Genomic DNA, 11456 nt, shown 5'->3' with positions numbered 1-11456 from the left:
ATCTATCTCCCTTACTAGATTGTAAACTCCTTGAGGGCAGGGATCTTGTCTACCAACTCTATTGTATTGTCCCCCCCCAAGTACTTAGCACACAGTAAGCACTCATTAAATACCACTGATTGACTGATCTCCACATTACAATGTGGCCACTTCTGAGATGTAGTCAAACTGATGGCTTAATGGGGAGGGGAAGGTTTTGCTTTGGTTTGGTGCTCTGAAGGATTCCGGGAAGAATGAGATTTCCCAGCCTGGCAGGCACAAGGGCAAGGATCTCAAGAGAGGGACCAAGGCAAGTCATTTCTCTGTTCCTGCTTCCTTATCTGTAAAATGGAGATTCATTCATTCATTCAATCGTATTTATTAAAAGCTTACTGTGTGAAGAGCACTGTACTAAGCGCCTGGGAAAGTACAGTACAACAATAAACAGTGACATTCTCTGCCCACAACCAGCTCACAATCTAGAGGCAGGGAGACAGACATCAGTACAAATAAATAAAATTGCAGATATGTACGTAAGTGCTGTGGGGTTGTGGCAGGGCATGGGGGTGTGGGGAGAGCAAAGGGAGCAAGTTGGGGAGATGCAGAAGAGAGTAGGAGATGAGGAAAAGTGGGACTTAGTTTCGGAAGGCCTCTTGGAGGAGACGTGTCTTCAATAAGGCTTCGAAGAGGGGGAGAGTAACTGTCTGGAGGATTTGAGGAGGGAGGGTATTCCAGGCCAGAGGCAGGATGTGGGCCAGGGATCAGGGCCAAGGATCAGCGGTGAGACAGTCGGGATGGAGGCACAGCGAGAAGGCTAGCGCCAGAGGAGTGAAGTATGCAGCCTGGATTGTAAAAGGAGAAAAGCGAGGGGACAAGGTGATGGAGTGCTTTAAAGCCAATGGTGGGGAGTTTTTGTTTGATGCGGAGGTGGAGCGGCAACCACTGGAGAGTTTTGAGGAGTGGGGTGACATGCCCTGAACGTTTCTGTAGAAAGATGATCCGGGCAGCAGAGTGAAGTATGTACCAGAGTGGAGAGAGCCAGGATGCTGGGAGGTCGGCAAGGAGACTGATGCAGTAATACTGGCGGGATAAGATGACTGATTGTATTAACGTGGTAGCGGTTTGGATAGAGAAGAAAGGGTAGATTTTAGTGATGCTGTGAAGGTGGGACCAACAGGATTTGGTGACGGATTGAATGTGTGGCTTGAATGAGAGAGAGAGAGAGAGAGAGAGAGAGAGAGAGAGAGAGAGGAGTCAAGGAAAAGCCCCAAGATTACGGGCTTGTGAGACGGGAAGGAAGGTGGTGCCGTCTACAGTGAGGGGAAAATCAGGGAGAGGACAGGGTTTGGGTGGGAAGGAGCTCTGTTTCAACACCTGTTCTCCCTCCTACTTAGACTGTGAGCCCGGTTTGGGACAGGAACTGTGTCCGACCTGATTATTTTGTGTCTGCCCCAACACTTAGTACAGTCCTTGGAACCTAGTAAGTGTTTAACAGATATTCATTCATTCATTCATTCAATAGTATTTATTGAGCTCTTACTATGTGCAGAACACTGTACTGAGCGCTTGGAATGTTCAATTCGGCAACAGAGACAATCCCTGCCCAATGATGGGCCCGGATACTATCGTTACCGTTCAGGGTTTTCACTTCTGACTTTTTAGAGCTGAAGGCATCTGTCCAGTGTCCTGGCCTTAGCTGCCTGGCCTGGCCAAGTTGGAGGACGTGGCACTACAGGGGAGAGGGCCTGGGCAATCCTTTTAAACCGACAGAGGAGGTGAAGGCAAAAGCCAACTCCATCGGACTGTCCCAAGCGCTTAGTGCAGTGCTCTGCACACAGTAAGTGCTCAGTAGATACCGCCGATTAATTGATAGGTGAGGTGAGGCGGGAGGATTCCAAGATCCTATCTGTGCTTCTTCTCCCTACCTCTCCCCCTCATCCCATCCCTTCCCCGTCTTCGTTTGTATTTTTTTAATGGTATCTGTGAAGTACTTACTCCTTGCCGGGCCCCGTACTAAGCGCTGAGGTAGATTCAGGCCAACGAGGTTGGACTGGACATGTCCCACGTGGAGCTCGCAGTCTCCATCCCCATTTTACAGATGAGGACACCAAGGCCCAGAGGAGTGAAGTGACTGGTCCGAGGTCACCTGGCAGACCGGTGGCGGAGCCGGGATCGGAACCCAGGTCTTCCAACCGCTGGGCCCGCGCTCTCTCTTTCATTCAATAGTATTTATTGAGCGCTTACTATGTGCAGAGCACTGTACTAAGCGCTTGAAATGTACAAATCGGCAACAGATAGAGACGGTCCCTGCCCATTGACGGGCTTACAGTCTAATCTTTCGGGCAGGCCATGCCGCTTCCCGCTCCCCCCTTCTCCATGGCCCCTTCCCGCCCTCTCTAGCGCGGGCCTGGGAGTCAGAAGGACCTGGGTTCCGATCCCGGCCCCGCCACCCTCCTGCTGCGAGACCTCGGGCTAGTCCCTTCGCTTCTCTGGGCCTCGGCTACCTCGTCCGTCAAAGGGGGATTGAGATTGTGAGCCCCACTTGGGGACGGGGACCGGTGTCCAAGCTGATGAACTCGTCTCTCCCCCAGCGCTTAGTACAGTGCTCGACACGTAGTAACGGATCCCATCATCGTGATTCTCATTATCTGCCACTTGGCAGCCATGTGACCCTGGGCAAGTCACTTCACTTCTCTGTGCCTCAGTCACCTCAACTGGAAAATGGGGATGAAGACTGTGAGCCTCGTGTGGGACGACCTGATGACCCTGTGTCTACCCCGGCGCTTAGAACAGTGCTCTGCACATAGTAAGCGCCTAACAGATACCAACATTATTATTATCTCTGGCGGCCCCCGCGCCAACCACCAGCACGGTGTTCGACCGTGGCCCGAGGCCGGCCCGTCGTGAGCCGCCGGCCGACCTCCGTCCCCCTCTCTCCCTCCTCCCTGGGCGGTCCCGGGCGGAGGAAGTGAGCGCACGGGGGAGGAATGCGGGCGGGGCCGGGCCGGGCCGGGCCGAGCCGAGCCGAGCCGAGCCGAGCGGGGTTGGCTAGGGGCAACCGGGGCCGGGCCGGGCCGGGTCAGGAGCGGGGTGGCCGCTATGCCGCACTTCACGGTGGTGCCGGTGGAGGCTCCGCGCCGGGGGGACTATGACAACTTGGAGGGGCTGAGCTGGGTGGATTACCGGGACCCCAGCCACGGCGGCGACGAAGACCCCTACGACTCGCTGGGCTCGGACGGTGAGGGCGCGACCCCGGGCCCCGCGGGGCCCTCCCGAGAGGCTCCAGTTCTGCCGCCGCCGCTGCCGAGTCTTCCTCCTCCTCTCCCCAAACTTTCGCCAACTCTCCGGCGGGCGGGCGGGCGGGCGGGCACGGGGATGAGGCGGATCGCTCGGCCCTCTTCCCTCTTTCTCCTCCTCCTCCTCCCCCGGACCGGGGCTCCGGCAGGGTGGGGACAGCGATGAGAACAGGCTGGGGCTGCAGACGTGGCCTGGGTGGGGCGGGGCGGGCCGCTGCCCCCCGCCTCTCTCGCCCAGCGGCGCGGAAACTCCGCGGTGGAAGTTCGATGTCTGTGGTCCCCGGCCGGGAGGCGGGAGCTCGTGGAGCGGCTCCCTCGCCGGCCAGCCAGGGGTTGATCTCCTCGCTCCCTCACCCACCCCCTCCTTCCTCCTCCTCCTCCTCCCTCCGCGGAATAGATCGGCCCCGGGGCTCGTTCCTGCGGGGAGCCTGGTTCCCCCTTTCGCCCCCTCCCCGTCCCCCTCAACCACCTCTCTCCTCTCGTCTCCGGCCGCGCCGTACGGCTGGAGCCCTAAAGGGTGGGAACGCGCAGGGTCGTTAACCTAAATCTCCCGGGCCTCCCCGCTAACGGGGCACACGTCTCGCCGGCAGCTACAGTTCTCGCCCGGGAGAGGACCGACCCGCTGCTTGGCCGGGAAGGGCAGATCAGCTCGATGATTCATGTAGCCGCACGCCTCGATACCTCTAGGGAAACCCAGGGATGGAGAGTAAGCCGTCAGTCGGCCCTGAGAGCCAGGAGCTGAGGAGAACCCATCTGGGTAGGTCCTGCCCGCAGAGCGACTGAGTTCCACGCGATCGCCCGACTCCAATTAGTAAGCCAGAGTCAAGTCTATGATCAGAGCAGAGAAGGCCAAGGAGGAGAAACGTGAATCGGAACAGGAGCCTCACCCCCGTGGCTCCACTGGGCTTTGGCTCCTCAGATCCACCAATGGCGTTTCTGGAGCCTTGACTGGGTGCAGGGCCCTGGAATGAAACAAGCGCTGGAGAGAGTGCCCTAGATTTGGTTAGCGCAATCCCTGCCCTCAGGGAGCTTACAATCATCTGCCCATCATTTGAGGCGAAAGATCAAGCAGCTATTCTTGTTGATCTGCAGCAGAGAGTTGTTCACCCTAGTTGGGAGCCAAGAATTCAGAAGAGGGACACACGCCTTGTAATCTCTCTGTCCACAGCTCCGCTGAGACCCTTTCCATCATGCGGACAGGGTACGGCCACTTGTCAGGGGGTCTACACCTGAATATATTGTTCAGGCCAAGGTGTATGTGTTTGTGTGTGTGTGTTGGGGTGGAGGGGGAGTGGTTCTGGGAATCTGGGGCTGGCTGTATCCAAGTAAGTGGAAGAAAATACAGAGAGATGGAAATGAGGCTCTGAGCTCACCTGGAGGAGGAAGACTAATAGTATTAAGTGCTTACTATGTGCAGAGCACTGTGCTGAGCGCTGGGAAAGAACACAAGTGAGAATTAGACACCATCCCTATCCACGGAGTGTGTGTGGGGGGTAGGTGGGGGAGACTCACAATCAGAAAAAAAGCTCAACTGGCCCTCTGGTCCTTGATGCTGAGCTTCCAGGAAGCACGTTTGGGTGGCCAGGGGCAGGAGGCATCTTAAGGGTACCATAATAATATTAATAATGTTGGTATTTGTTAAGTGCTTACTATGTGCAGAGCACTGTTCTAAGTGCTGGGGTAGATATAGGGTAATCAGGTTGTCCCACGTGAGGCTCACAGTCTTCATCCCCATTTTACAGATGAGGTAATTGAGGCACAGAGAAGTGAAGTGACTTGCCCACAGTCACACAGCTGACCAGTGGCAGATCCGGGATTTGAACCCATGACCTCTGACTCCCCAGCCCGGGCTCTTTCCACTGAGCCACGCTGCTTCCGCAGCTACCATTCGACATCTATGTATCTCTTGGGGGCAGGTGAGCAGCCTCTGGGCATAGGGCAAATCCTTCACCTCCTGTCCCTTCCAGCTGCCACGTTATACACCCCCACTAGGAAGATCCTGTTGTGACAGGACTGTCTGCTAGTGAAATGTCCCCCCTGCTTAGATGTCTCCCCCGATTAGACTGTGAGCCCGTCAGTGGGCAGAGATTGTCTCTATCTGTTGCTGAATTGTACATCCCAAGCACTTAGGACAGTGCTCTGCACATAGTAAGCACTCAATAAATACTATTGAATGAATGAATGAAATAGAGTGGTGATAGTGTACTGCTTCCCCAGGGTTGGTGGGAGAGATGAAGGGAGAAGGGGGAGAGTAGGAGATCAGTGTGGCCAGGGATTGTCTCTCTTTATTGCTGAATTGTACTTTCCAAGCGCTTAGTACAGTGCTCTGCACCCAGTAAGCACTCAATACATATGATTGAATGAATGAGAAAGCAGTCTTGGACTTGGGTCTTTTTGTCAATTAGCTCAGACTGCACTCCCTGGCTTCTTGTCCCTGTGGCAAGAAGTCTGTCATCTTCCTCTTCTCCCCAGGTGAAATTCTCTCCCTCCCTCTCCCCCCATTATGGAGGGAGGGACGTTTATTCTGATCACGTGCAGTTTTATGCACAACTGGGTGGTTGGCTGGCCGCTGGGCAGAGAACTCTTCATGGCTTCCACTACCGCCCTTATACCTGCAAGGAGAGAGGCTAAGACTTCCAGGGGTTAGAGCAGTGATCTGGAAGGCAGGAGGCTTGATCCTGTCCTTGGGTAACCAAAGTTAGGCCCTATGCATGTCCATTTCTTTGTGTGTTGTCTGAGGAGGGGATTATTAGTTTCTGTTGCCTACAGGTTGCAGATCATAGCCACAGGGAAGAGAACCAGGAAGGGGAGCTGAGGTGCCTCAATTGCAGATTGGAGAAAGTTGTTGATTCTCTTGTCTTATGCCGTCGAGTCGAGTCATAAGACCTGTAGCGGCACCATGGACACATCTCTCCCAGAATGCCCCACTCTCCACCTGTAATCATTCTGGTGGTGGATCCATAGAGTTTTCTTGGTAAAAATACAGAAGTGGTTTACCATTGCCACCTTCCGTGCAGTAAACTCGAGTCTCCGCCCTCGACTCTCTCCCGTGTCGCTGCTGCCCAGCACGGGTGAGTTTTGACTTGTAGCAGATTGCCTTGCACTCGCTAGCCACTGCCCAAGCTAGGAGTGGAATGGGTAGGCCTCTGCTTGACTCTCCCTCCCGTAGCCAAGACTGGTAGAGTACTGGAAACTCTCCAGGTGTGACCCTGAGAGGGGTGTTGATTCTCTAGGTACAGAAAAAAGGAAACTATCAATTCTTGGAGCACAGCAACTTGCTCCTGCATTTTGGAGCAACAAGTGTCCTGAGGTAGACAATCCTAGATCCTGAGTCTTAATATCATCATCCTGGCTGTACTTCCACCATTTAAAACAGGCCCCATATGAACCAAACCACATTGCTCAAACCAAGTCACAATGTTGAATGGGAAGAGTGGAAGGAGCACGAGCCTGGGAGTAGGAGGAACTGCTTTCTAAACCAGCTCTGCCACTTGCCTGCCGTGAGACCTAGGGCAAGTCCCTTAACTTCTCTGTGCCTCAATTTCCTCATCTGTAAAATGGGAATGCAATACCTGTTCTCTCTCTTATTTAGACTGTGAGCTCCCTGCGAGACAGGGACTGTGTCCAGCCTGATAATTTTGTATCTACCACAGTGCTTGGCACTTAATAAGTGTTTAACAGATGCCACAATTTTTATTGGCACATCTCCATTCCTCCATGGGAGAAGATAAACTCAAGAAGGCGAGCGCCATCCATGTCTGATTTCTTTTTTTTTCAGTTGTCTATTTTGTGAAGTTGCACTTTAAAAGTTAAATCTGAGCAAGCCTGGATATGCTGTGTTGTGGACAGAGATGTCTGGCCATGGGAATTGTATGGAACATTTTCAACAGCACTTATTGATCAATTACTGTGTGCAGACCACTGCATTAAGCTCTTGGAATGGTACAATATAATAGGGTAGGTAGGCACAGTCCCTGCAAACAAGGGACAAAAAGACTAGAGGGGGAGACAGACATTAAAATAAATTACAGATGGGTATGCGGTGGGATGAAAGTCGAAGTGCTTTCAATTTTGACCTTTTGCTTTCTGCCATGACTTCTCTGTCCTGTTTTTATTCCTTCCTGCATCACTAGCAATTGGTAGAGTGCTCTACACAGAGTAAGTGCTCAGTAAATACCATTGATTGATTGATAAAGGGACAAGACTAATTGCCAGGTTACTTACAGCTTCCCTCTGTTTTTGAGTCACATCTGGGGAAGGTTGCGGGCGTGAGGTCCACATCAGCCCTCGTCTCTTCTCTGTTCTCTTTCCCTCACATTCACCTTCAGCCCCCCCCCCCCCCCCAGTCTCTCAGCTTCTCCTTCCTCTGCTCCACCCTCTTCCTGCTTCCAAAGGAGACTTCATTCAGAGTTTTCTTCTCCTTTGTTGCTTTCCCCGCCTCATTCTCTTTCCACAGCATTCCAGAGAGCTACTACAACTTCTCTTCAAGGTCTCTTCTCCGACCCATCTGAAACCAAACCTCAGCCTCAGCCTGGGAGTCTGACTGCCTTGCTGCCAATCCAGACCTGGCCTATTCTTTCTTTCCTGTAAGGGTCCTCATGTCAAAGGGGAGCCCTTCTTTTCCAGGTTCTGGTGCCCACAATCAAGGAAGCTGTATGATTATTACTCCATGATCCGCTTAAATTCAGCACTCAGAAAAGCCTCATGCTAAGTAGAGATTAAAACACTTCACAGCCTGATTGGCCAGGAACGAGCAATCGGGCATTAAAACCATCCACCCAAGGCAGAAGTCAAAGTTGTTCTTAATTTATTTTTAAACACTTCTGCGAGCAGGATGGGGGACGCACAGGGTGCTGGCGATCTGAAGAGTCTTGTTGGTGAGTGGCTTTTCATCTGCTTTTCTTTCTTTAGAACAGCTGCTCCTAAATCACTGAGGAAGACAAAGTTGTAACGATCTAGCATAGGTCTTTAAGGAAGATAAAGTGACAGCTTAACTTGTCCCCTGCTGAACACACTTTGTACTTTCTCGGTTTGTTGAAGAGGGCCAGGCCTTATCTCATGACATCCCTGAAATGTATTCTTAGCTAGAAAGCTATTGGTTCCAAGATTATTTCTTATGTCAGACTGGTTTCCTTTCACATTTTCCTTCTGAAACTGAAAGGAGATTCTGCCTTCAGGATTTCTTTGGGATTGGTGCCTGTCCTCAGGAGCAAGGCCGTTTAAATAGACAGTCACTGTTTCCAGATAGTGAGCACAGGGCACATTTTCCTTCAACTGGCGGTGTGAACAGAGGGATGGGGCAGGGGAGGTTGGGGACAAGTTTGTCTCCCACATGGGCTGTGGCTCTTGAGTAGCTTTTCATTCTTGGCATTGATGACAGTGGTAGTTGCCACCATGGCTGACTCCTATCTATGTTCAGGGCAGACACGTGGTCAATTAATCATAAAGCTACTTATTTTCAGTAGGCCAGGGTGTAACCAACCTCCTAACTAAATTTGCCCTCCATTTTATTTACATCTGTAGAGACTTTCTAAATATGAATCAAAGTCTTGTAGTCGGGTGAAAGTTGAAAGTGATGATTGTTTGTGGAGTGAGCTGGGGTTTACCGAGAGTTTGTTGTTTGACCAGTATGGTTATGCTGAAGTTTATGTCCTTGGACTAACTACTGGGGGTCACTTCAGGAAGCCAATGACCTTTTGCTCAGTTAATTTGAAATCCCGTTCTCCTTTGCAGTCGCTTTCTGAGTTAAAATGTTCTAAACACGGTGTTCCCATGACTGAGCTGGACCTGAAAGTGCTGCCTAGCTGACCTGCCCGGCCACTCTTAGCAGGGCTGGGAATGGGATGTTGTTACTGTGTGCAGGTGCAATTGTAGGTATTACAGATGGATTCATTACTTGGGAATGTCAATTTGGAAGGATATGGGATTTGACAGTAACCTTTTTCCCACTTGCCTCCTGAGACCTTTATTAGGTTTATGATTGTCCAAGCAATGCTGCCCTGAATTGATGTGTCTTTCTAGAGCTGGAGGAAAATATTCTCATTTCTTCTTCTTTTTGGCTTCCTTTTAGTGCTCAGGAAAGGGCTCAGTTTAAGGGCCAGGGGTTTGAGGGTGAGGGCAACTTAGTGGGTTCTGTAGTCACCTCCAGAATTCATGCAAAGCAAAATGTATTGTCCGGCCAGCCAGGGGAGACATCAAACTGCACCTGGAGTTGTCCGGAATTTGATTATTATGTTTCATTGGCTTTCCAGGCAGTTCAAGCACGTAATCCCGGTTGTTATGGTAATACGTTACAGAGGAAAAACAGCAGGACAAACAAAAGCGGCAGTGATTTAAAGGTGGCAAACTCAGACTCTGGAGCCTGCGCTGCCCTTTGGTTCCATGATTCCCTGTTGCAAATATTCTGTCTCCGCCGGAAGCCCATTGGGCAGTGACGGAATGGTGGTAAACCTAGCAATTAGGTAGCCGGTGGGAACATAGGCCCTTCCAAAGAAGGGGGCAGGAGTTTTACAGGAGACTCTGGAGGGGCAGGGCACAGTGAGGTGAGTGGGATTTGGGGTGCGCTGAAAAGACAGACATTCCCACCCACACATTCTGACTCTCCTTTCAGGTGCAGTCTGAGAACTGCATTTTCAGTGGAAAAGTTCAAGACTCTAGGAAGGGTTGCTGGGGCTCAGATAGCATGTGTCTTCAGAAAACACAGTGTTCAGGAGTTCGAACTTGTTGGGGACCTGCTCACCCCTCCTGTAGCTGAATGACTGGTCTAGGATGGGGAGGGGTGAAGCATGCTCACTTTGGAAAGTGCCCGATATGCTGAGCCTGCTTGGCCTTGTAATCAGTCAATCAGTCAATCCATCGATGATGTTTATCGAGTGCTTATGGTGTGCAGAGCACTGTACTAAACTCTTGGGAGAGTGCAACAAAGTCGGGTAGACACGTGCCCTGCACACAAGGAGCTTACAGTCTAGAGCGGGAGACAGACGTTAATATGAATACATTATGGATATGTACGTAAGTGCTGTGGGGCTGAAGATGGGGCGAATATCAAGTAGTTTTTAAAGGGTACAGAGCCAAGTAAATCAGCAAAATTTCATTCTGCTTTCAGGCCTCAAAGAGCCATGTCGGTGAGCCCAGCCCCTGGACCTGAAACGAATGAAGCAGGGTTTACAAGATATCAGGCTAGGGGCAAATAAGAAAAGATCCCTGGCACTAAATCTGTCCTCCTAGAAGCTGTAGATGCTTCTGTTCCAGGTGGACTTGACTGCCCAGACACAACACACAGGAGCTTCCTCTGGAGGACCCTGCCTTTGGCCCCGGCTAATGGTGGCCATTTTCTTCCTTCTTTGAACCTGTCTGCATACGTATCCATACCCTGCACCCATCCACCCATTCCCTTTGTGCTGTGTCTCTCAGTGATATAGGAGGTGCAGACTAGTAGCTGAGGCACCAGATTTGGAGTCAAAGATCCTGGGTTCTATTCCTGTGCCTGTGCATGGCTCCCTGTGGGACCTGAGACAAGCCAAATCTCTCTGAGCCTCACTCTCCCCAACTATACAATGGGCAAAACTCTGTATGTAGGTGGCGTGGGGCAGTGAAGCCGAGATTGAGTTCACTGACCAGCCAGCTGAACCCCAGAATTGTCAGTTACTGCCTGTTCACCCCATTTCATTTCCACAACACAAGTGGGTTGGGGGGTGGCGGGGGAGGCCGGGCATCTAAGCCCTGTTATACGCACTTTGTTTCATGCTGCTCAGGAAGAGTGCTGGGAAGTATGGGACATGTTGGGACATGCTGGAACATTTTTCAAATTGTTGGTGACTGTGGATCGAGCCAGGATCTGCGTTCTGGGACAGAAAATTCAGTGGGAGCCAGGGCCTGGAGCGAGGAGAGGGGAGCTTCATAAGCTATCACTCAATCAGTCAAAGAGCCAGGGTTTGGCTTCAATTTTCTGGATTTTTCAAGGGAATTGACAGGTGGAGGGCGGGGCTGCTGAAAAAGAGGGAGGTAATTGAGGCCAAAGTGTATCTTTAGGCTTCAGTGATATGGATCGTTCTTGTGTGTAGACCCAGGCGGTGGCACTAGCCACTTGCACACCTATACTGAGAGCAGGCAGTGTACCCAGCTGCCCACCCTTTCTTGTTTTGGATCCTCCTCTGTAACAGCCTCACCGCATCACTGATT

General features: G+C 51.7%; 1 protein-coding gene and 1 non-coding gene across 4 annotated transcripts in view; one reads left to right on the top strand and one right to left on the bottom strand.

The window, feature by feature from the left end:
- Nucleotides 1–3027: 3027 nt before the first annotated feature.
- The window catches only part of SLC12A4 (solute carrier family 12 member 4), a 68450-nt gene continuing 60021 nt past the window's right edge, over nucleotides 3028–11456 (top strand). The window contains exon 1 of one of the 3 annotated variants that reach the window (XM_001505187.4): nucleotides 3028–3217. In XM_001505187.4, coding sequence (XP_001505237.1) covers nucleotides 3079–3217 — 139 coding nt within the window. In that variant the 5' untranslated portion in view covers nucleotides 3028–3078. Of the gene's footprint in view, nucleotides 3218–3953; nucleotides 4033–8094; nucleotides 8153–11456 lie in introns of those variants that run through there. The other 2 variants (XM_029050231.2, XM_029050233.2) reach the window with 2 other exon arrangements.
- Nucleotides 6357–6494, bottom strand: LOC114806797. Its single transcript, XR_003754859.1, has one exon. It is a non-coding gene; the product is annotated as a small nucleolar RNA SNORA7 (small nucleolar RNA).

This window comes from Ornithorhynchus anatinus, chromosome X1 (genome assembly GCF_004115215.2).
Source record: "Ornithorhynchus anatinus isolate Pmale09 chromosome X1, mOrnAna1.pri.v4, whole genome shotgun sequence".
NCBI classification, from domain to species: Eukaryota; Metazoa; Chordata; class Mammalia; order Monotremata; family Ornithorhynchidae; genus Ornithorhynchus; species Ornithorhynchus anatinus.
This window is presented reverse-complemented; position numbering and strand designations above follow the sequence as displayed.